The following is a 26,907-nucleotide window of genomic DNA, read 5'->3' on the forward strand; positions in this document are numbered from 1 at the left end:
ACAAAGTAAGTTGTCTGTATTCCTAATATCCAGACATAGCCATTTTTTAACACTTTGATATATATCCTTTTACATTATGATTATTTACATTTAAAAAATAAAAATAAGACCATTTTAAAAAGAGAGTTCAGGTATTATAGGTAGTGTTTTGTAATCTTTTTAAAAAAGTCATAGCATTTTCTCATGAATTAAATATGCCTAAACATGGTTTTAAATCCATTTTTCCTGATTTTTTTTTTCTTGTTCGGCTAGGAAAAAATTACGGATTTACTATATAGCATTATCTAGAATTCTCACTACTCAAACTATAGTTTGAAATATCTCTCCCTAGTCTTTTTCTGTGTGTATTTGCTTACTAAAATGGGATTGTCATCCATGTGCAGTGGTTTTTATATTGTTAAAAATGTGCCACAATTTTTCATTTCCCTACTGATATGTAATTTATTTCCAGAGCATCTCTGGGTGTACATCTCAAGTTAATTCTTGGAAATAGAATTACTATGAATATTGTTAAGGTTGTTGGCACATTTATGATTGCTTTTTCTCAAATTAGCATTTCTTACAGAGTAAGGCAGATTATTTCATTTTATCATGTGGAACACAGATGCAATAGTTGATTTCTGTGGTATTTCCTGTTTTTAGAAATTGCAATTCACCAACACCCACCCTCCCCCTTACCTTAGGCTTAAGAAATACAGCTTTTAATGTCTTTTGAATAAGTTCCTTGGTACTAATCTGGAAAATCACAAACCATTACTTCACAGATTATCATTCACTTGTGTTTTGAGCACATTGAGGCCTAATTAGATATAGATTTTATACATTTTACTTATATACTCAGGCGTGTTAATCCTTGCTAGGGACTACTGTTTAATGTAACTCAGTAAAGAAAACTTTTCTATCAGTATTACTTTCCACATGACTCCAAATGATAGTTACATTAGCTTATGTTAATTTCCAAAGATGTAATTATATGCAGACTGATCTTATACTTGTTAGTAGTGGATATTAGCCTACAAGAAAAATGAGTGGCTATATGGTCAGCCCAGCACCTTGAGTTTGGAATCTGTTTCTTACTCATTTTTATTTCCTTAGTTAATAATGGTTTTCAAACTTTAGCTTGCATCACAATTATGTGGACAGCTTGTTAGAACATTGATTACTGAACCTATCTAACAATTCCGGACTTAGTAATTCTGGGATGACCATGAGAATTTACATCTCTATCTTGATCTCAGATGAGGCTGATGCTGCTCATCAGCAGCATCACACTTTGAACTGGTCTAACCTAATGAGCATGTAACTTACTGTATATATAGTTGAAGTGTGATAAAAAATTTGAGCATGTAACTGCTGCTGTCCCTGAATTCCTAAAGCTTGTTCAGATGAACTCTTTCTTTTCTACATCATTTGTTAATAAGTGAAACAGTAATTTATATTTATGCTTAGTTATAAAACTATACTTGTATACTGTTATCAGAAGAACAAGGGATAATAGTAGAATCATAATCTTTTTATGCTCCTTTTAATGCTTTATCAGGATAGACTTTTCAAAATGATCTTTTAAGTTAAAAGTTTTTTTTTAAAAGTTTAACCATTTTTTCATCAGTGGAAAGAAACAAAACTCAAATTATATATTTATAAATAATGAAGGGTTTTTAATTGTTTTAAAGCTTTTTATAATTTAAAATCTGTCTGTAGGGATCCCTGGGTGGCGCAGCGGTTTGGCGCCTGCCTTTGGCCCAGGGCGCGCGATCCTGGAGACCCGGGATCAAGTCCCACGTCGGGCTTCCGGTGCACGGAGCCTGCTTCTCCCTCTGCCTGTGTCTCTGCCCCTCTCTCTCTCTCTCTCTCTGTGTGACTATCATAAATAAATTAAAAAAAATAAAATAAAATAAAATCTGTAATCAATTATTTAAGTATCATTGATTTTTATGTAATTCCATTTCATTTCTTGCCAGGTTGATCAGTACTTTAATACTAAGGATCATCTCTCTAAGTGCTGTAAAATAATTAGTAGTCAGTAATCATATTTCTATTATAGATTATAAATTACATTAAATTCGAAGACCAAAGATGAACTGTACAAAAAATAGATTTTTCAGTTTTACAGAAGAGGTGCCTGGCTGGCCCAGTTGGTGGAGCATGCAGCTCTTGATCTAGGGATCCGGAGTTCAAGCCCCCACGTTGGGCATAGAGCTTACTTTAAAAAAAAAAAAAAAGTTTTACATAAGTTTTAAATAAGATGATGAGAGTTTTATGAAGTGATTAGTTTTTTTGGTTCTTGTGGGGGTTTTGGAAGTGGCTTTGGCTCTTGCATTTCAAAAAAGGAGGAATCATGGGACGCCTGGGTTGCTCAGCGATTGGGCTTCTGTCTGCCTGCCTGTGGCTCAGGGCATGATCCTGGGGTCCTGGGATCAAGTCCCACATCGGGCTCCCTGCGAGGAGCCTGCTTCTCCCTCTGCCTGTGTCTCTGCGCCTGCCTCTCTCTCTCTCTCTCTCTCTCTCTCTCTCTCTGTGTGTGTGTGTGTGTGTGTGTGTGTGTGTGTGTGTGTCTCAGGGCATGATTCTGGGCTGAAGGCAGGTGCTAAACCACTGAGCCACCCAGGCATCCCCTAAAACTTCTCTTAGAAAATTGTCTTAACGAGTGTTAAGTCCCTTGCAATAGAACTGTTTTCTCTGTATTTCACTCATAGGAAAAGAGGTCCTCCCATAGGAAACCAAGGGGTAATAGATGGACCTGAGGGTTGGAGAGAAAGTTATTTGGGCGGGACCTTGGACAAATCTGAGAGGTGAAAATAGAAAATGATCTTTTTTAACCCTTAGGTATCTTATCATGTAGAGGATTTTTTTTTTTTTTTAGCCAACTACTTTTTTGTCAACAGTCTTAGAGATGGCCTTGGTTCAGCTTTATTCAAGTGTACAAAAGATTTATTTTCTCTTCTTTGGTAGTGTCGGTGGAGGCAACTAGAAAGGAAGAATCCCCTAAGTGTGGTGAATGAAGAGCAGGCAATTATATACAATACAAACTATTGAGGATTATATTTTTTTCTAAGCTTTCTATGGAAGATGTTAATAAAACTACTTGTACAAGAAGTGTTCTGGGGTTATATAATTAAGAGAAAGAAAGTAAAGCAAGTTTTTAATAAAGTGTGTGTGTGTGTGTGTGTGTGTTTGAAATTTTGAAAAGCTCATTGCATTGTACATGTAGTATGGGAAGGTATAAAATACAGCATTTCCCAAATTAATTTAACCATCAAACTCTTAATCTGTATTCTTACCAACACCCAGCAGCATGTTATAAGTGTCACAGTTCATAAAATTCTACTGTAAATCAGTGGATGGTCTAGTTGGGAGGAATTGCTTACTTGTATGAAAGGAAAGAACTTTTGCTGCTTTGTGTTATCTAATTTAAGTAGTAAAGCATTTCTCAGATACTCAGATTTAATAAATTAGATGCAAATTAGTCATCTTCTGTGACTTCACAAGCATGAACTTTACATAGATGTAATAAACTGAGTAGCTGTCTTTTGGTTTTGCTTCGACTAAACTAACTTGTTAAACATCTGTGATTAAGTGTATAAAACACTGCTCTCGATAGAACTTTCTGCAGCTATGGAAACGTTCTGCCTCTGTGCTGTCTTGTGTAGCAGTCAGTAGCCACCAGCCACATGTGGTTATTGAGCATTTGAAATGTGCTAAAATGACTGAGGAACTGAGTTTTTAGTTTTATTTCATTTTCATTCATTTGAATTTAAACTTTTGCATGTGACTATGTAGTCTGCAGAATATATTTGCAGACTAGAGCATTTTTCGTACTATTTATTTTAAATTGATGTGATTAAAATGAAATTACCTTTTTTGGAAAAGTTCATAGTATGATGAATATATTTAAACAACGTATATGCATGTAATTCTGTAGCCACATGACTGAGAAGTCTCTTCTAATGGTTTTACACTCTTAAAAGTGTAAAATCTAGCTATTTTACTAGCTAGATATCAGGAACATAAATATTCCTTTGTCGTTTTTATTTCTTTTATATAACTAACACTACATTCTGAAATAATCAAATAGGTTTTCACATTCAGTTTTAAGAAAAGAATGATAATGTGAAGAAAAAAGATCTGTGAAATAAGAGATCTCAAATGTAGTTCCATTTGCCAGTGGCATGCTTAGCAGTATTAAGGCAGTTGTTAAAGTTTTGTGGCTATTGGTTTATCTCTAAGTTGGAGATACAGTTTATGTAAATGTCTTTTGAAAAAGTTGTATGACAATAATTCCTCTTATAAATGTAATTGTGAAATAATTATGAAACATATCAGAAATTTCACTCATTTTCTGTGAATGTACTTTTGAATTTTAAACATTGTGATCCTTAATCATTTGATCTTTGACAAGAGTAATGCTTATACTTGGTATAAAAATAAAAGTAAATGAGGCATATAAATTCTCAAAATAGAAGTTTGATAAAGATAAACTCATAATTGAATAATTTTAGAATAGTTGATTATTAAAGATATGACTACTTGGTGGAGGGGGTGATAAATTTTTTCAGTGAAATTTGACTTATCTAGGCCTGAACTTAGGAAATTTTAATAACTTAGTTCTTTGCAGGCAGCTCATTTAATATAACAATATCCCTTATTCTTGAACTTGTCAACTGAGTAAACTGTTTTCCTCTCTGTTACTACTAAATACCTTCACTTTGGTATTTGAACTGGTTAACCAGTTTATTTGTGTTTTTATTCAACTAGCATTTAATTGTTGGTTTCATTTTGGAATATTATTATTTTTAAGAGGTGGTAATTCAAAAAGTTGTTCATAAATATTTTGAATTGTATAAAGTAGAACTGATGTCTTCTTCATAAGAAGTCATGGAGCATCACCTCAACATAAGGATTATTATTATTTTTTTTTAGTATTCAGTAAAATAATTTTTAAAGCTATATATAATAATTTTGTTAATCATCCTTAGCCTGTATTCAGTGGTTTTTGCTTTCCCTGATTTGTATTATACTAAGAGTTTTCTCATATCTTGAAGATGATATTTTATAACAACTCCTGAATAGTCTTAACTATTTGATTTAGTGTTTTGTGTTACAATGGGTATAGTGTCTATTACTGGTTAAATTATTGGAAATGAGGTTTTTGATAAAAACAATTCTCTTTTCTGACATGTAGCCGAAGTTCTTTCTTAAAAAAGATGTATTGCTTCAGATTACAGTAAGTTTATTCAGTTTAATGTTTTTCATTTTTAGAATTTTATATTTTCATTTAAAGATGCAGAATGTTTTTCAAAAAAGATTATTGCTAACACTGTTATCTGGGTATAGGAAGAATAGTACAATCAGCCCTTTATCTTGCTAGATATTTGACATGTAGGTCATATGTAATCCCACTGCTTCTGAGCTAGTTCTGTTAATCTCATTTCCATCTATTTTAATTAGTAGAAATGCCATTTTATATTTATTTGGCAGTTCTCTTTAAAAGCACCAATATGTATATCTTCATGGTTCTCTTTGATAGTTTCAAGTTATTAATGTTAATATCAGAAAACCAATGTTTTGAATAATATCACTCGGATATGTCATAGATTGATCATATCTAATTCAGAATATGACAGTGTTTTAAGCCTTTTACAGGTCATGAAAATCTTAGCATTTAAGGGATTTTAGTATTTAGTATAACCCTTTAACTGGTATGTGCTAATATTTTGAAATATGTTTGAATTGCTGTGAGATTAAGGAGTAGAGATAGAGTTCCTTATTTTATTATTTTTATTCTTCTTCTTCTAATTTAAGACACCTAGCTGTTGGGCAGAAGAGGGAGCAGAAAAAAGGTCACATCAGCGTTCTGCATCATGGGGGAGTGCTGATCAACTCAAAGAAGTAAGTTATTGCTGTTTTCAGCTATAACCTGTTTTAATCCCAGCAAATTATCTTACTGTTTCCTGAATATAATGGTATTTTCTTTATTTGTATTAACCTTACCTCTTTCAGAGTCTAAGGCTTGCCTTCCAGGTTTGGGTGAACAAGTCTAAGTTTACTTTACTTGTGCCCTTCACATCATTTATAAATATTTGTAATGTACACATTCAGCTTGAGCCTTTTCAGAGTGAAGTCTGGTTTTTATATAAGTCTCTATATCTTGTTCCCTTTAGCTATCTTCTGTTTCTGCTTCAGCTTTCTTGTTTTTGAAAAGTTATAGCAACCAGAACTCTAGATCATAGATTTGTACAATGGTAGGATACTGTTTTCTGCTTCTAATAGCTTTTTTGTAATGTCCAACATATTGTTGCCCTTTGAGATTCAGTCGTGCAGTAGAACCCATGTGTTTTAGGAATAGTTTTTATGACTCTTTCCTTTATTATCAAAACTTAAATTATGATCATCTTTATTTATACTTGGGATTATTTTTCATGATCGTGTTATCTTTTATCCACTTAAATTCTTTTATATAATTATTTTTATAAACTTACAGAGTTGTAAGATCATCTAGCTCATCTCCTAAACAAACACTTCTTAAAAATGTGGTCAATCTAGTCTGTTATGATCATTCTCAGTGAGAGAAGCTCATCACTTTACAAAAGGACCAAATGAGTTCAGTTGTTTTAGCTTAAGTTATTAAATAGTTTATTGAGCTCAAAATTATTCCCCTGAATTTGATTCTGCCTTTTGTATCAATATTGAGTAAGTCTACTTTCTTTCTTTTTCACTGGCATTACAAGTTTGTATTTGGAATTTAATCCACAATCTACAAGTTATTTACAAGAGATGAAAATGGAAAACAGCACAAAATACGATTGAGGTATAAGCTGAGAGCACAGTATGTCATGTTTCAATAAATAGGATTCAAAATTTGTAGACTAGTGACCAGATAGATGAGTCTTGTTTTATAGTAAAATTATATAAAATATTTTACATCGGATAGAGGACAGTTTTGTGTGTCATGTGATGTGTAAGTCTACTTTAAGTATTTGAAAGACTAGCAACATGTCATATTTTTTTCAGGCTAAAGATTGACTTTTCTCTCAAGTACTTTTCATATGTCATAATTTCTTTACCTCTTAGTGTTATTTTCATATACTGTAGGTTTATCAGTATCTCTCAAATACTGTGAGATATTCAGTCTAGACTGAATAGATATAGTCTGTTAGCCTGATTTCACCTGCGACCATATTATATTTTTAGTAGCTATTTTATTGCTATAGAGAAGTTCTCAACTTTTCTATATACCCTGTACAAAAGCACATATGCCCAAGTTGAGTTTTTCCCAGAAGCAACAAAAAAGAAAGGAAGCTAAGACACTAATATGTCTAGTCTAAAATAGTTGCACATCTGTGCATAGAATATGAATAACAAAAAAGTGAACTTACAGTTTTATCTCAGAGGTAAATATACTCTCAAAGTTATAGTCAAGATTTGGTGTAGTTAAATTTTGGACTACAGCAGCATGTAATATATGCTATTAATACAGAAATGTCTGAGGTGACTGAGAGATATTTGCTCACTTTCTCCACAAAGCAACCATAAAGCTGTACAAAACTGCCAAAATAACTAATTCACTGGTCTGGAAATCAACCAAACAAATTGAGAAATTTTTTTCTTGAAAAGCATTGAACTCAGAGTCTAAAAAAACACACAGATTTGTGGTGTTATTTATCTGGTGCTACTCATCTCCTCTTCCTCATCCCCAGCTTTGTTGGTATGGCATTTCAACCAGGATGGGTCAAGCCTTTAAAACTGGAAGCTTTGTAGCTGGATAGGAAATATTGTAGATTAAAATAGTAACCTTAGTTGCAAACAAACAGCCATTGGTCCCTATCAGTGGCTTCCCTAGTCTAAGGTATGGTTCAGTTTGTGGCAAATAATAGACTTGTGAAGTAGCAGGATTTTATAGAGAGTTCTAGGGGTTAAGATAGTCATGGGGGATTGATAAGTTCATGACATATCACAGATTGACTGAAGACTGTAGATAATAGCAGAAAATGAAGTGGGTATAAGTTATCCACGTGTCATTGCTCAGTGGAATCTAGGAAATACATGGAGACGAGATTCAAGCAGGCCTAATGGTAATAAAATTTGGGGCCATCTTTTGAAAGGCTCAGACTTTGAATGTACTCTTCATTCCACACACAAATCCCTTCCTGGGAGTGGAAGCCTTACTGGATTGAGATAGTTGAATAAAATCTCTGATCAGTCTTCAGCCAAACACTATGGTGAACACTGGAGACCAGCTTGAAAAGGTCTTAAAAAGCCAGACTTAAAAACAAAAATGGGATCAGGGTGAATGGAGAGGAGGAGGCATCAGTGGCCACACAGTGCAGGGGAAACAGACTTACCAAGATACTAAAACACAGATAAGACAACAATCACCAAGGAAAATCAGAATCTAGAATTGCTACAATGCATTGTTTAAAGTGTCCAATATTCAACAAAAAATTTAGAGATATGCAAAGAAACAAAGTATGACCCATACTTAAGAAAATCACTAGAAATTATGTCTGAGTTTCTCCATATGTTTGATTTACCAGACAAAAACATTAAAGCAGCAATTAGAAGAATGTTTAAAAAGCCAGAGAAAATGGTGTTTCAGGCATTAAAGGGAAGTAGGGTGACAGTCACTCAGTAAATAAGGAATTTCCACAAAGAGATAATTACTATAAAAAGAGAAACAAACAAAAACTAGAAGTTTAGTAACTAAAAGTTCACTCAGTGGGCTCAATAGCAGATTTAAGATATCCAAAAAGAATTTGTGAATTTTAATATAGGTCAATAGAATTTATATACCTTGAAGAATAGAGAGAAAAAGATTGAGGGAAAGTCCATAGAGCCTCCAAGACCTGTGAGAAAACATTAAGTAGATACACATAAACATAATGGGAGATCAAGGAGAGGAGAGAGAGAGAGGAGTTTAAAAAAAATATATGAAAAAATAATGGCAGGAAACTTTCCAGATTTAATGAAAAATCCCAAGTTGGAAAACACAAAGAAAACCCATGTAGACATACCATAGTTAGATTGTTGAAAGTCAAATGGAAAAGAGAGAATCTTGAAAGCTGGAAGAAAAAAATGACTTATTACACATAGGGGATTGAACTAATATCTTTAATGGAGGACTTCTCATCAGAAACAGTAGAGATGATAAAACTTGACATATTCAAAATGTCAAAAGAAAAAATTGTCAATTAAGTATCAATATCCAGAAAAACTAGCTTCCAAAATAAAGGTTAAATTGTTCTCAGATAAACAAAGATTGAGAAAATTGCCTGCTGCTAGACGGTCTTATACTGTCTAAAGGAAATTCTTCAGGCTAAAAGGAAATGACTCCAGATGTTAATTCAAATTCGTAGGAAGAAATTAAGGGTGTTGAGTATGATAATTGTTTGGATAAATATAAAAGAGTCTATAGATATATTTTTCTCACTTTCCACATTTAAAATGCATATAATCATATAAAGCAATAATTATAATACTGTTATATTGGGCTTATGACATATGTACATGAAATATACATATGGCAAAATACAAAAAAAAACTGGACATGTACTAGAATAGTTTCCATTTTTGGAATTATTGTTTTGAGGTAGTGTGATAAATTAAGATATAAATTATAGTCCCTAGAATAATTGCTAAGAAAGTAACTGAAAAAAATAGAAAGTAAAAAACATTAGAGGAATTAAAATGGTACACTAAAAGTATTTGTCACAAAAGAAAGTAATAAAGGAGGAATAGGGGAATAAAAAAAGGTGTAACCAACAATAGAAAATAACAGGGACGCCTAGGTGGCTCAGTGGTTAAGTGTCTGCCTTTGGCTCAGGGCGTGATCCCAGAGTTCCAAGATCAAGTCCCCCAGTGAACTCCCTGCAAGGAGCCTGCTTCTCCCTCTGCCTATGTCTCTGCATTCTCTCTGTGTCTCTCATGAATAAATAAATAAAATCTTCAAGAAAAAAAAAAACAAATAAAAAATAACAATGGCAAAAGTAAATCCAACCATATAATTAATTACATTAAATATGAATGGACTAAATATTCTCCTCAAAAGGCAAAGATGGTCAAACTGGATAATAACACTCAGCTATATATTGTCTATAAGAAGCATACCTAATTATAAGAAAGATTAACTGACAGAATAGACTTTAAGACAAGAAATATTAAAAAAAAAAAAAGACAAGAAGTATTACTGAGGTCAAAGACATTTATTTCATTATGATAAAAAGGTCAATACATCAGTAGGGCTTAGTAATCATAAATTGTGTCTGCATCTAACAATGATATACATGTTATATATACATGTATATATACATAAAGTGAAATTGTGAAAGGAGAAATAAAGTTTCTACAATAATAATTGGTGATTTCAATATCCCATTTTCAATACTTGATAGAACGACTAACTAGACACAAAATAAACAAGAAGATAGGGACGTCTTGGTGACTCAGTGGCTGAGTGTCTGCCTTCAGCGAAGGGCATGATCATGGGGTGCGGGATCAAGTCCCCCTTGGGCTCCTTGCAGGGATCCTGCTTATCCCTCTATGTCTACCTCTCTGTCTCTGTCTCTGATGAATAAATAACTAAAATCTTAAAAAAAAAAAAAAAAGGCAAGAAGATAGAAGATTTCAACAACATTATCAATCAACTTGACCAAACTGACATACAAAGAAAATTCCGGCCTGTGACTACATTCTTTTCAAACATATGGGAAACATTCTCTAGGTTAGATATGTTTGCCGGTTGCCCATAAAATATGGTCTGAATAGAGTGCAAAAGATGAAATCATGTAACAGAAATCTTAGAAAGCCCCAAATATTTGTCAGTTAAAAACACAAAGGAAATTTTAAGATATTTAATGAATGAAAACAAAAAGACAATTTAGAATTTGTGTGTGCAGATAAGGTAGTGCTTCATGGAAAATTTGTATACCTTTATATGCATATCTAAGAAAAGGAGAAAATTCTTAAATCAGTCCTAAACTTCTAGCTTAAGAACCTAGAAAAAGAAGAGCAAACCAGACCAAGAACAAGCAGAGGAAGGAATTAATAAAGAGCATAGCAGAAGCCAAAAGAACAGAAAAATGTTAGAGAAAAATCAGTGAAACTAGAAGTTGGTTCTTTGAACGGATCAACAAAGTAGACAAACGTTTAGCTAGACTGACCAAAAAAAGAAGTCACAGATTGCCCAAATCAGCAGTGAAAGGCGTGAAATTACTACCGACCTCACAGAACTTGAATGTATTATAAAGGAATATTATGATCATTTTTATGTCATCACTGTAGAAACTAAGGTAAAATGGATGAATTCATAGAAAGACACAAGCTATTAGAAAGACCAATTGTGAAAATTGATTTAAGAACAAATAGAAAATATAAATAGACTTCTAATAAGCAAATAAACGGAATGAGGAATTAAAAACCTTTCCACAATTAAAATCCCAGGATCACATTCGGTGAGTTCTATCAAATATTCAAAGAAGTAATGTTCATTCTTCACAGACTGTTTCAGAAAATAGAAGAGAAGGGAAAACTGCCCAATTTACTTTGTCAAGGCCAACGTAATTGACTTCAAAGCCAGGCCAAAGACATCTCAAGAAAATAAAATGGCAGATCAATATCTCTCTTGACCAAAGAAGCAAAAATCCTTCATAAAAAATTAGCAAACCAAATCTAGCCACATATAAAAAGGATTTTATACCATGAGCAAGTGGAATTTATTCCAGAAGTCCAAAGATGATTTAAGATCCAAAATTCAGTTAATGTGTAATACACTGATAGAATGAAGACCAAAACCATTTAATCATCTCATAGAGTCAGAGAAAGCATTTGCCAGACTCTCAACACCCATTTGTGATTAAAATCTTTTAACCAGGAGGTAAAAAAAAAAAAGAACTTTTTCTGCCTAATAAGGGGCATTTATGAAAAAAACCCTACAGATCGCATCCTATTCATTTTTTTTTTTTAAAGTAGCCTCCATAACCAACATGGGGCTTGAACTCATAACGCTGATATCAAGAGTTGCATGCTCTACTGACTGAGCCAGCCCGGTGCCCATTTCAGTTGTGAAAGCCAGAATGTTTTCTCCCTTAAGATCAAGAACAAGGTAATAATCCTCCACTGTCACCTTGTCACCACCTCTTTTTGGTATTGCATAGTAGATTCTAGTCAGTACAGTCAGGCAAGAAAAATAAAGACATTCATATTGCAAAGGAAATGGTAAAGTTGCCTTTATTCACAGATAACATGTAGAAACTATATTTAGAAACTGATAGGAAATATGCAAATACACAGTACTAGAACTAGTAAACATGCTCAACAAGATTGCAGGATACAAGATTAGCATACAGAAATCAGTTATACTTCTAGATACTAGATGGGAACAGTCCAAAAAATAAAACAATTTATTACAGTTGTATCAAAAAGATGAAAATATTTAGGAATAAATTTAGCAAAAGCAATCCAAGATTTGTGCACTAAAAACAACAAAACATTGCTGGACAAAATTAAAGATTTATTTTTTTTTTTAATTTTTATTTATTTATGATAGTCAAAGAGAGAGAGAGAGGCAGAGACACAGGCAGAGGGAGAAGCAGGCTCCATGCACCGGGAGCCCGATGTGGGACTCGATCCCGGGTCTCCAGGATCGCGCCCTGGGCCAAAGGCAGGCGCCAAACCGCTGCGCCACCCAGGGATCCCAAAATTAAAGATTTAAATAAATGAGAGATTTACTTTGTTCATAGATTAGAAGACTCCATATTAAGATGGTAATTCTCCCCAAATTGATCCATTATAATCCCTATTATAATTTCATGTATTTTGTTTTTGGTAGAAATTGACAGGCTAATCCTAAAGTTTATGTGGACAAATGCAAAGGACCTAGAGTAGCCAGAGTATATGTATTTTAAGGATTTATGTATTTGTTTTAGAGAGAGAGAGTGGGGAGGGGCAGGGGGAGAGGAGCGGGCTCCCTGCTGAGTACAGAGCCCCAGTGTGGGGCTTGATCTCACAAACCCGAGATCACAACTGGCGCCGAAATCAAGAGCCAGACACTCAACCAACTGAGCCACCCAGGTGCCCCCAAAACATTTTTGAAAACAAGATATTTGGAATATTTATATTATACAGTTACAGTACTTCTTATAGATTTACATTAATGAAGTTAGCAAAAGAAAGACACATAAGGAAGTGAATCAAAATTGTGAATTCCGAAATAAACTTTTATATATATGGTGGTTGATTTTTCACAAAGGTACGAACACAATTCAATTGGAAAGGACAACGTTTCCAGCAATTGGTGCTGGAATAATTATATTCATATGTAAGGGGGAAAAAAAACAAGTCCTTGGCTGTCACATAGAGAAAAACTAACTCAAAATGAATCATAGTCCTAAATGTAGGCTTAAAACTATTAAACTTGTAGAAGACCTTGAATTAATTGGGAAGCCATTTTAGATACAACACCAAAAATAAAATCATAAAAAAAAAATAATAAATTCATTAGGTTAAACATTTATGCTTCAAAAGACGCCATTAAGGGAATGAAGAGACAGGTTTCAGACTGGAAGAAATATTAGGAAATCCTATATCCAGAATATATAAAGAACTCTTAAAGATTAATTAGCAGAAAGGCAACCCAATTTAAAAATGGAAAAGGCAATTTAATAGAAGTTTTTCACCAAAGATATACTCATGGATGGCAAATGACCACATGAAAAATTGTTCAACATGATTAGTCACTAGGCAAATGCAAATTTAAACCATATACTACACCTACACACCCAATACAATGACTATAATTTAAAAGACGACAGTGCCAAGTATTGGCAAGGATAAAGAGAATCTGGAACCCTCAAATGTTCTTGGGAACATAAAATGGTACAGCCACTTTGGAAAACAGTTTGGTTTCTTTTAAACTCAATCAGAAACTTAGCATACAGCCCAGCAATTCAGTGCCTAGCAATCTCTATAAGAAAAATGAGAACACCTGTCTAGATTGAGACATGTCACAAAATGTTTATAGCTGAATTAGTTTTATGAATTTAGTTATTATGAATAACTAAAAACTGTGGGACACCTGGGTGGCTCAGCGGTTGAGCATCTGTCTTTGTCTCAGGGTGTGATCCCGGAGTTCCAGGATCGAGTCCCACATCAGGCTCCCTGCATGGAGCCTGCTTCTCCCTCTGCCTATGTCTCTGCCTCTCTCTCTGTGTCTCTCATGAATAAATAAATAAAATCTTAAAAACAAAAAAAAACCCTGGAAAATGTCCACATATGCATGGATTGGTAAATGGAGAGACAAAATGTGGTGACATACTATTCAGCAGTGAAAAAGGAGCAGTGCACTGAATGTTGACATATGCTATGATGCAAACAAACCTCAGAGATGTTTTACTAAGTCCAGAATCAGCAAACTTTTTCTGTGAAAGGCTAGATAGTAAATATTTTAGGGTTTGTGGCCATATAATCTTTGTTGCAACTCTTCAGTTCTGCTGTGAAAGCAGCCATAGACAATATGGAATGGACTTCGTTATGCCCAATAAATTTTATTTACAAAAACACATGACAGGCTAGATTTGGCCTGCAGATTATGGCTTGCCAATCTCTGCTAAGGAAAAGAAGTGAGATGGCTAAGACTGCATATTATATGGTTGCATTTAATTTTGAAATGCCAGAAAAGTCAAATTTATGGAAGAAGGAGAAAGTCCATTTGTGATTGCATGTGGCTGGGAGTGGGGCTGGAGGAGTGGTGATTGGCTACAAATATAGACTCAAGGCAGATTGCGGGCAGGGTGGGGAGGGTGATGGAAAAGGTATAAAACTGCATTGTGATTAGTATTGTGCAACTCTACAGAGTGATTAAAACTTACTGAATTTTTACCCTACAATGAATGAAGTTAAGGGAATATAAATTATACTTCAGTAAAGATGAAAAAGGAATAGATGTAAAAGACTGGTGGATTTTCCATGGTATATCATGAAGATACCAAATGCTTTATGATATATAAAGAGGCTACCAAATGATAAAAATACATTAATAGAGACAAAAAGTTAAAAAAGGAATAGTTATAATAGATGACAGAATTGGAATTTGAGAAAATTATGAAAAGCCAAAATTATTATTGAAAGTCGTATTTTTGAAAGTTGAATACTGATAAATTTTTTTTATTTAAAAGATAACTTGAGTAAAAGCACCTGTATAATCTGCCTCCACTTTGCTCCAAGTTTATGAGAACGTGATGTGAAAAATTTTTAAAGAAATAGGCAACTATAATGTAGTTACATCTGAGACCAAGAAAACCCTTGTAGACCATGAGTAGAGAGGAAGCCCTTAGTAATGAGTGGATATGATGCTGTCTGGCTCACAGAAATCTGGGTCATGTGGGCTGGGGCTTAAAAAGTGGGTTTGTAAGCCAAATTTAAGAGAGTGTAGATTGCTTGACATTTTAAGAATGCCAAACATGTCTTAAAAATGGTAAGAGTTTGGAACTGGGGTGTCTGCATAAAGCAGGGAACTGGGACCGTGTTTCTAGGCCATAAAACTAGACCTGAAATAACTCTACTTGACACTGTTGGCGTTTTCCTGTGGGCCAAAGAGGCAGCTGTGCAAAAATGGGAATAGTAACCATACGTTGTGTGTAGATGTGGCATCTGGAATAGAGCTCTAGCCATGTGGAACCAAAGCCCCCAGTCTTTCTAATTTCAGACCTGCTCTGGAGCTATGCAACTCCAGAGGGATAGTCTGAGCAACCATGAAACAACATGGCAGGAAAGAGCTCACGAAGGATAAAAATTCCACATAAGGTGTGTCTGTAAGGAAGTATTTTAGGACATGTAAGGAAATCTGTTACCATAAGAGACAGCAGATACATTAAGTTAGATCATTTACATCAAAGGAAATAGGAATAAGAACACAATCTCAGAAAAGCACTTAAAAATAAGAATGTTTAAGAATTTCAAGTGAAATGGTAACTGGCAATAGGAAAGAAATAAACAAGAACGAGCAGAATGATAAAGGACCAGTTTACAAATCTTGTAAATGACAAAAATTGATGAAATTAAAAATTTAAAAAAAGCCTCTTTGGTAGATTAAATTCACATAACAGAAGAGAGAATTAGTGAATCAAAATCTTAACTGAGAATTGCCAGTGTGGAAGAGCAAATCTTCTAGAATATAAGACAAAAAGATAAGTTGAAAACATGAAAGAGAAGCAATAGAAGTGGAAAATAGACCGAGTTAGGAGTTCCAGGTGGTAAGGATATTCTGTAATCATCAGGAAGAGAAAAAATTTTTTTAAAGGTTGAAAGTTTGCTATATTTGGAGAGCAATTAAAAAAGCCCACCAGTTTCAAGGAGGATAAATAGGAGAAAAAAGATTTCCACCTTTAGGTATAGTATAATGGAATTGTAGATCAAGGGAACACACATATACTTTCTTGCAATTAAGACAGAAAAGCAGGTTCGCTACAGCAGAAATGGCAGATTATCAGTAAATTTATCAGATATTACAATTGATACCAGTGTACAGTGAAGTTGTGGGTTGTATTCAGGTTAAGGAAGTGAATCCAAGTGAGGCATTTTCCTTTATGAAAAAATTACTTTTCCTCTTTTGAGTTATGTTCACTGGAGGGTTGTCAACACAGCTAAGCCAATGAATGTGCAAATGTACTTTTCTACTTGTTAGAAATGTGGTTCCCTGCTTATAAAACACAATTTATAAAGTTCACCTCCTGCCTATGGTGCCAGACTAGGATCCGATCACTCTTACACTCTTGTGTTCCCTTTGAGTGAGCATGCTAATTTCTTACAGTACTCAAATTCCAGCTGCTTTTACAGGTTCTAGCTCCTCCCCTTGTCCTAGCTAGGGCTTCCAGTTGTGGGGTGACTTCCTTGGTGAAGTGATCTGGGAGTTTCCTTCTGTTTCTTACCACCTTCCTCACTCCTTAGCTGCTATTTCTGACTCCTCTGGAGTTAGAGCTTAGGGGAAGGAGGAGGTTATGGGGAAGAGAAATGCACCTCCTTGACTGACACTATTGTAAGATGCCTTTACATTCCCTGGGCTTGACAGATTTTTAAAACTGACTTTCTTTTGTAGAGTAATGTCATGGGGTCTCTGGAGATCCCTTGTTGTTATACATCTCTTACCTACTGTTCTGTCTTTCTGGGTTTGTGAGTCCCTTACTCTGTCCTTAGCCTCTAGAATCATAGAAATAACAATCAGTTTCTCAGGTGCTAAGTCCGTTCTCCCTTCTAAATAGCCTCCTTATGTAGAACCAAAGAAAATTCTGCACAGCTCTTGCACTCAGATTTCCTAAGTGGATCCTGGTAAATTTTCATCCTTTTCTTGGGGGGTGGGGGTGGTTTCTGGTGAATGTCCAGGAGTTAGGCTGATTCTAATGCAACAGTAAATCTCTATCATCCTTGCTCGACATTCAGTATCTAGAGTGGAACTCAGATACTAGTCTGTCCTGTCCTCTTATCTGTAGGGAACATAAATCGATCTTTCCAAGTTGCTTCATAAAAATTCCTTTCTCTTCATTTGAGGCAAAGGAGGAAGTATTCCTTCTCAGGTCTGGGATTTTATTTTTTCCTACTTACAGTGTAATAAATTAGCCTTTTACTGTTCGTGGATGCTGGCAGAAGGCATGAAATGCCTGGATTAGAGACAGTGGACTTTGTTATTCCCAGCACAGCAAGTATCAAGATTATCAAGTTTGCCTTATTTCTCCTGAACCAAATCCCATGGGGTGATGGGGAGAACCCAAATGGATTCATGCACATAAAGTAGATCACATTATAAGAGAGGAATACAGAACTTTGGGGAATCGACTATTTTTATAGTAAGCAGTTAGCAAACCTGCTCTTTATCCCAGAGGGTGCATTATAAGAAAGAGCATAAATAATATTGTTGTATTGTTGTTTTGATATATATATATACACACACATATTTTTTTTTCTTTTTTACTATTTCTGGTTTTGATAAAGATAAATTGAAAAAGGTGGATTTGCCATTCTTAAGACCTTCAGTGGAAATACGGAAAAAGCATGGGTTGTTTCCTTATCTCACCAATAACCTTTTCTTTGATTAGTAGGATAGCTTTTCTTAGATGGAACCATCTGGAGTGGTAAGTGAAATGATTAGGGATATTTCTCACATATAATCAAACCATATAAATAGATATTATGGATGTGGTCTTCCTTTTTTAAGTAAGCAAAATAGTTTCCTTATATACTTTCTGCCCCAACATTTTGTTAATTTTTGATATTAAAATTTTTCTAACATATTATACCAGGGAGAAATAATTGCAGTAATGTTTTCTCTGGACCTAAAAGACAAGAGTCTAAAGAATTTTGATTATCCCTTTGAACTCAAAAGAATTATGTGATAAACTTTTAAAAAATATAAATATTTATCCAATAGAGTCTAAGTCCATATTAAATTGAATTAGAAAGATATCTTTTCATTATTTAAAATTGTCTCCAATAAGAAGAATTTTTAAGGTCATACAAACTGCTTGTCAAAACAATAGACACTGATGAATAGGTTAGTATGTTAACGGCTTCATCAAATTTTTGTTCATCTTGCAATTCTTCAACATTAAGAAAGGAAATTACTTTGGAAAGCAGTTGTAGATTATGAGCTAATACATAGAGACTGGTAATTACTTGCAGTTGAACATTAACATAGAATTACTTCCCACAGTGTTGGTAGGTAATAGGGAGAGGTTATAAATTAAAAGCTAGAGGACTGAATCTGCCACTTATTAGCTGTGTTACATTACATTGGGAAAGGTACTTTATTTTTGAGAATGTGTCCTCACCTGTAAAGTAAATACAATAAACTTATGGGATCAGGCGAGTTTGTGAACCAAATGTTTTTTAATTGTTAGTCTGGCATTGTTATTAACATGCCTCTGTTGACAAATATTCCTTATTGGTGGCTCTAAGTATAATTCCTTATACTTATAATTAAACCTTACATGTAAGGTCCCAAAGCTAGCTGTATCTGGGGATGAATTTGTATGTGGGAGTATCTTTGTCTGTTCCTGGGTTAGCGGGTTTGTGTAAGGCTGCACATGGTGGGCAAGGCATATCTTGTCTATGGGCATGCAAGGGTTGAGGTGCATGCAGGTGACCTATCCATGTATACATTCTTTGCTTGTATCTGTGTTCCTTATTATATATGTTTGTGCATGCATATGCCTGTGTTCATTTCATTGGGCTGAATGAATAGGAATTAGTCCATTAGGGTTTGCCTATTGGCACTTTGAAACAACAGAAAATAACTAATTATTTGTATTTATGGAAAGATTGTAAGAAGTTCTAAATTTTTATTTATTTTTTTTTTAAATTTTTATTTTTAGTGTTACATTAGGTACTATTGCATTTTAAATTCCTTTGAACACTGACAAGGGATATAATACATAAAATTTCTTTTTAGATTGCGGAACCTTTGTTTTGAGACATTTGATCTTTATAAACACTAAAGTTTGTCACATATTCCTTTGTTTCATATAAAAGGGAATGGCAGCTTGAAATTCATGACTTCTCAAACTATATTTTCAGAAAAAATTGCTGGGTTAGTATCTTTTTGTAGTTGTTTCAGGTTTTTGTTGTTGTTGTTAGGTTAGCTGTTGTCACATTTTTCTAAGATTTTGTTGTCTCCCTGTAAGTTATTAACTTATTTCTTTAGGCAATAGGGAATAATGGTTAGGAGAGCAGACTCTGGAATTCTACTTCCTAAGTTCAAATATTTGTTTCACCACTTAACTGTGTGACTTTTAGCAAGCTTTTTAACTTTCTACCTCAGTTTTCCTCATGTATAAAATGGGGATGATAATAGTACCTATTTCATACTTTTATTTTAAAATGAGATGATTTACGTAAAAGCAAGTGGCTTCTCATTTTTTTTTCTTCTTTTCCCAAAGCCCCAGGACACTGCTTCCTTTCCTACTGCTACCTCTTAGTCCTTTTAAGTTAAGATTTCTCATTTCCCCAGCCTACTCTGAAGTAGAATTCATTGTGAGAAATCTTTCTTTTCCTTTCACTATCAGAGGCAAAGGTACTCAAACCCGTCTTTTGAGGCTGAGTCTTGTTTTATTTTGTTTTTAAATTTAACAATAGTGGGGGAAACTAATAGGACAGAAATAGCAAATGAATAGGGGTGATGTTAACTAGGTTTCCAAAAATTTACAATGAAATGTATTCCTAGTTCTCAGATTTTAAGAGGGGTCTGATTTTTCTTCATCTAGTGTCACAAATGTTTTAGTCATTTCTTTGTATTTATGCTAATTCTTCTCTCTACCCTTATTATTTCTTCTTTGTGACCCAGGGACACTTATTCCCTGGCTTTTTTAAACTTTGGAGCTCATGTGCTTGAAACTCCTTTCATGTTTAAAGAGGTTCTTCTCTCCTTCCCTCTTTTTTTACTTTCAGCTTTAGTGAGCTATAATTGACATATAACATTGTGTAGGTTTAAATTATATACGGCATACTGATTTGATACATGGATATATTGCAAATGATTATCACCATAAGCTTAGTTAACACATTCATCACCTTGCATAATTACAGTTTTTATCTGTGTAATGAGAATTTTTAAGTTCTATTCCCCTGGCAACTTCCAAATTGCAGTATTGTTGACTGTAGTTACCATGCTATACATTACATTCCAGAATTTACTCATCTTGTAACTGGAAGTTTGTACTCTTTGACCACTGTTGCCCATTTCCTGTCCCCTATCCCATCTTGGGCAACCACCAATCTGCTCTTTGTTTATATGAATCTTTTTTTAATATTCCACATATAAATGAGATCAAACAGTATTTTTCTTTGCTGATTTATTTTACTTACCATAATACCCTCAAGGTCCATTCCTAATTTTTTTCCAAGGCCACAGAATAGCTAATTAATACTTAGAAACACAAAGTTGGATGAATCTACAGTTTAGTTTAAGAAGTCCAGTCAGTAGAACTTAATGTAAATGAAGGTTGTGTGGGCATTTCATCAGACTGACCCGGGGTGGGTAGGTCCACGGAAGTGAGGACCAGGAGCTCCTGTGCAGTGTGATGGGATGTGGGCCTGCAGAGGCTGTTTTGGGCTGAGCTTCAGAGCTGTGGATGAGGTGGGGTGGGTGGATGGATGTGTGCGGAGTCGGGGGATTACAGTTTCCTTTTGCCCCTTCCTCCCAGAGACGACTTTGTGTCTACTTCCCCCTGGTTCTCAGGTCAACTCTATACTGGCTTCAGATGGCTGTGGGCTCTTGAGCATGACAAAACTATGGAATTTGAGAGAGTTTGGAGTTGTTAGGTAGGTCTGTCTGTCTTCCAAATGAGGTTGTAAACAGCACAGGAACCACCTTGTTCTGAAGCAAAGGAGGACTTCTGGTATCTGGCTTTCATTTTACATAGTTCTTAACTAGAATTTGTAATCTGAGTAAATACATTTAGGAAGATGGTTCCCTTTTACCCTAATCTCTACTACATTGAAAACAAGAATGTAGCTATGTAATATTTCAGAGATGGGTAGTATTCTGTGAAAAGTGTAAGGTTGCACAGTTTAACTGGGTAATCCAGACAAAATAAGGCATATGTGTACCATGGTGGATGCTGTTTGTTTTCAGAGATTTGTTAAGACAGTTAAGAACAAAAACTTTTCTGGCTTATTTTGCTCTCTTAAGGCCTTTAAAAAAAATAGGGTGATTAGGATTGATCAATTTTCAGATTATTGTTGTTTATTTCTGAAGATTATTTTAGAAAGAAAAAGTACAAATTGCCTTGATTAATCTCTAGGCATTATAGGCTTTTCTTCTGTACAAGCTCTTGCCAGTTTTGAAACAACACTGAAACATCATTAATATTCAGAAAGCACTTAATTTTATACCTCTGTCCTAATTAAATGACTTGTACGATTTGAAATCCTATTTACTTTTTATCATAGAGAATAATATGTCCTGATTTATGATTACCTACTAATTTTGATTCCTTTTCTCATGAAAATTAATGTTCTCTAGAAGAAAATTGTGTTATTTCAACAGAGAACAGGGAACACAAACATTAACATAGATAATCTTACTTGTGTATCTTTGCAACAACATTGTATAAGAGATCCATAAGCTACAAAGAGCTTTATAAAGCTGAAGGAACCTAAACAACAACAAACACAACCAACAACTGAAGGAATCTAAGGATCTTAATATAAAAGAAAGGACATAAAGCATTCCATCTTAAAGATGCTTTATTTCCTTTCACGTTGTTTGTCTTCTGTTTGCCGTTGGTAAAATGAGGTTTTCTAGCAACCTATATACTTTTCCTCTTGAGCATTTATAGGCTTTAGTAGCAACTGTCTGTTTTGCTTTTTATTGCCATGGTTATCCGAGGTAAGTATTTAGCTAATATTACAGTACACTGTATTTTTCCTTTATGTCCTTGAGGAAATCAATATATTCTACAGACTTTGTGTTTACACTTTGCCCAAGTAGGTAAGGTAAAACTGAGCTCATTATAGGTGTTCAAGAAATAGCTGTTAGTTGATTGATGTCATCTTTTCTACAAAGAAAATAATGCCAATATTAAATAATTTCCTCCAAGTTGCTAATTATTCCCTTATAAGATGCTCAGGCATGTTTTATTCCTGGTCTGGTATATTTGAAGCAGATTATACATCATCTAAAATATATTAGTTTTTTTGAATTCCAGCAAGGTAGGTGTTTAATATAAATTGATTGTTTGAAATTTACCCCCGGGCAATACTTATGTTTCAGTTTTTGAGCTTATATTTAATTTTGAGGAAGTTTATTCTGCCACAATAAGTTCTAACGAAGATGGCTCACAGTGCTAGGATAGAATCCTCTTATCTGCTAATATTGGCATTGTGGGCTCTGTGCAGTTGGAGATGGCTCTGGGGGTTGCATTTTTGTAACTTCACTCTGGACCAAAGGCTTCTAAATGCTGATGCATAGAGACTACACAGAATCACAAAAATCAGTCTGGGAGAGACACAGGGATCTGTGTTTGTCAGGACTTTGTGAGTTCAAGGGATTTTTTGTTTTGTTTGGGGGGGGGGATTTGTTTTGTTTTGTTTTTAGTTTCACAGATGATTCCAACTGACTTTGTGTGGGGGCCATTGCTCCAAACCAGAAATGGGCAAAAATTCAGTACACCCTTATCACATGCCAGGCACATGCATTCAACTGCATATGTGATCTTGTTGTTTTTTTTTTTTTAATTATTATTTCTTTCATCATGATAACTATACTGTTTAATTCCCATTTCCTGTTTTCCTTATCCCCCAACCACCTTGCCTCTGGTAACGATCAGTTTGTTTTTTATAGTTAAGAGTCTGTTTCTTGATTTGTCTCTCTCTCATTCTCTTCTTTGCTTGTTTCTTTTGTTTCTTAAATTCCATATATGAGAGAGATCATATGGTATTTGTCTTTCTCGGACTGACTTATGTAGCTCAGTATTATATTCTCTGGCTCCATCTATTTTGTTGCAGATGGCAAGATTTCATTCTCTTTTATGGCTGAATAATATTTCAGTATGTATAGATACCACATCTTCTTTATCCATTAATCTATACACAGACACTTGGGCTACTTCATAGTTTTGCTATTGTAAATAATGCTACTATAAACATAGGGGTGCACGTATACCTTTGAATTAGCGTTGTTGTATTCTTTTGGCAAATACACAGTAGTTTAATGAATTTCAAGCCATATTGCAATAATGACTTTTCTCTTAAACCTGGGAGCCTTACCATTCCACTTAGGAGAATACACTCTAAGTTATATTTGTTTTTAAAAGTTATAAGCCAGTGTCCATCAACAAATGACTGAATAAAGAAGATGTAGTATATGTGTATGTGTATATATCTCCACTGTAATGTTATTCAGCCATGAGGAAGAAGGATATCCTGACATTTGTAACAACAAGGATCAGTCTTGAAGGCATTAGGCTAAGTGAAATAAGTGAGGCAGAGAAAGACAAATATTTTTTTAAAAAAGACAAATATTGTATGATAGTACTTGTATGTGGGTTCTAAAAAGAAATCATAAAAACATAAAAACATATGTTTGAAATCATAAAACATAATGTTTTATGTTTATGTTCAAACATAATGTTGAAATCATAAAAACAATAGCGTGCTGGTGGTTACCAGGGGTTGGAGGGTGGAGCAAATTGGAGTTGGTCAAAAGACACACACTACCAGTTATAAGATGAGTAACTTCTAGGGATCTAATGTATTGCATTTTGATTATACTTAATAATACATAATACTGTATTGTATATTTAGAAGCTGCTAAGAGGGTAAATCTCAACTGTTATCACTACAAAAAAATAATTATGTGGTGGGGTTCAAGTATTAACTAAACGCTGTGGTGGCATCATTGGCAATATATAAAGATATCAAATCAACTCCTGTGACACTATGTCAAAATTATATCTCAATAGAGCTAGAAAGTAAAATAAAAGTTGAGTGATGAAAGAGTAATATGTACTGAGATATTCAGTACAAGTAAGTTGCTAATACTAAATACTTTGATTTTCCCCACGACCAAAAGATTTACAATTTTGAACTGTTTAGTAATTAATAATCCAGGTGCATTTTGTTTGTGTAAGATGGGAACTTAGTAACTAATGTCTTCTCTGTATTAATATATTGGCTTTGACTTTAATCAGTTGACATGTGAAATACTAGTTTTTTGCCTTATAAAAAGTGTTTAAGGGAGAAGATATTCTGGGTGTACAAGAGTAAAATCTGAAATAATGTGGTTAAGTTTAGTCTACATGTTTACCAAAACACTATTTAAATTGTGAAGCAATTTAAAGCACTATTTAAAGTGAAGCATTTGTAGCCTATTTTTTTATTGAAGTATAGTTGATATATTAGTTTCAGTTGGACAACATAGTGATTCAACATTTATATACATAATGAAATGATTACCAGAACAAGTGTAGCTACCTTCTGTCACCAAAAATAGTTATTACAGTATTATTAACTGTATTCCTTGTGTAGTACTCTACATCCCTATGACTTATTTATTTTATAACTGGAAGTCTGTACCTCTTATTTCCAATAGTTTTAATCCTAGAAACTTGGAAGAATAAGTCATGTAGTGAAATATTCTCTTTGTGAAACCTTTGAGGGAAAATTATTTATTAGTATCCAAAAAAATAAAATAAGAAGTACTTAAAAGCTGGTATTCACTTTTGTTCTCATCTTATTTCTCCTCCCCTCTCCCCAAAGCAGATTGCCAAACTGAGGCAGCAACTACAACGTAGTAAACAGAGTAGTCGGCACACTAAGGAGAAAGATCGTCAGTCACCTCTTCATGGCAACCATATAACAATCAATCACACTCAGGTAGGCTAATTTTTTGTCCACATTTGAATAATTCCTTTTAAAGAGTTCATTATAAAGGAGGAATCCATTATTTTAGGATTAAAAATTAATAATATAAATCCCTAGCTCTACCAAATTACTACTACTTGTTAAATTGTTGCAAGAAGTTTTCTCCTCCTCCATGTATGTCATTTTCTTTTAATAATAGACATAACAGAGTGTAGTCGTCTTAAGGATGATTGATACTAAAATCCTAGCTCGTTCATGTATTAAGCAACTATGGGCATGATCTCATTTAGTCTTCCCAATAATACCTTAACCCATTTATATCTCTTTATATATACTTATCCTATTTTACATAAGAAATTGTGGATTAAAGTTCTGTTGGGGGTCTCTTCCCTCTTCCCTCCCCCAGGAACATATATTTCCTGTGGAATAAGTTTGGGAAATGCTGTTTTAGACCAAATTCACTTAAAATATTGATATAAATTTTAGCAAATCAAATACAGTAGTATAGAAAAAGAAACCCAATTAGTGAATCAAAACAAATCTAGTCAGGGTGTTTCAGAAACAGAAGGATGATTCAGCATTAAGAGAGGTGTTAGTTTGGTTAATTGCCTCAGAAAGTCAAAGTAGAATAACACTTGATAAAAACTCAGTTTTCCTATGCGATAAAAACATAACTGGGTAAAAATAGGACACTTCCTAATGTGACTAACTGCAAATGTAGGGAGATCTTAACAATAAAATAGTGAAAGCATTTCTGTTAAAAATCAAGTCATTGATGCACATAATTATTGATATTACTTGCTAATAGTTTAGAGGCTCTAGACAGAGCAGTAAGAGAAGGAAACAGTATCTGCATATGATGTGATTATTTATTTAGAAAATGAGAGTGAATGAACTAGACCATTAAAACTGATAGGATAACCAATACCAAGTGTTGGTGAGGATGTGGCTCAACTAGAACAGACATACGTTGTTAATGGGAACACAGAATGGTACCACCACTTTGGAAAACAGTTTGGCGTTTTCTTAAGAAGTTAATAAATGTACACTGAACATGGAACCCCCAAATTCCACTCTTTGATATCTAGCCAAGAGAAATAAAAACATGTCCATACTAAGACTTCTACATCAGTGTTCATGGAGGCATTATTTCAAATATCTATCAGTTGGTGAATGGATAAAACAATAATTCATAACATCCATGCAATACTCTTCAGCAGTAAAGAGGAAGGAACTACTGATACTTACAAGAACATGGTTGAATCTCAAAAACATCATGCTAAGTGAAAGAAGTCAGAAGCAAAAGGCTACATAGTATATGTTTTGTTACATTAAATTCCTGAAAAGGCAAAATTATAGAGACAAGGCGTTATCTTTTCTTCTTAATCTGGTAGAAACAATGTATTATTCTTACAGCTATTGATTTCAAGCACCTTTTTTTGTCAGAACCCAGGGCATCTATGGAAGACCTCTGACCTAACAAAAAAGACTTAAGCAGATGTTTCTAATTTATATTGAATTTTTGGGATTGTAGTTAGGTGTAAAAATAATTTTCTGCCATAC

General features: G+C 34.1%; 1 protein-coding gene across 2 annotated transcripts in view; it reads left to right on the forward strand.

The window, feature by feature from the left end:
* The window catches only part of GLCCI1 (glucocorticoid induced 1), a 101,159-nt gene that overhangs the window by 46,959 nt on the left and 27,293 nt on the right, over positions 1-26,907 (forward strand). Inside the window, exons 3-4 of one of the 2 annotated variants that reach the window (XM_041727964.1) lie at positions 5,803-5,889; positions 25,240-25,356. In XM_041727964.1, coding sequence (XP_041583898.1) covers positions 5,803-5,889; positions 25,240-25,356 — 204 coding nt within the window. The remainder of the gene's footprint in view (positions 1-5,802; positions 5,890-25,239; positions 25,357-26,907) is intronic. The other variant, XM_041727965.1, reaches the window with a different exon arrangement.

Source organism: Vulpes lagopus, chromosome 13 (assembly GCF_018345385.1).
Source record: "Vulpes lagopus strain Blue_001 chromosome 13, ASM1834538v1, whole genome shotgun sequence".
Lineage (NCBI taxonomy): Eukaryota > Metazoa > Chordata > Mammalia > Carnivora > Canidae > Vulpes > Vulpes lagopus.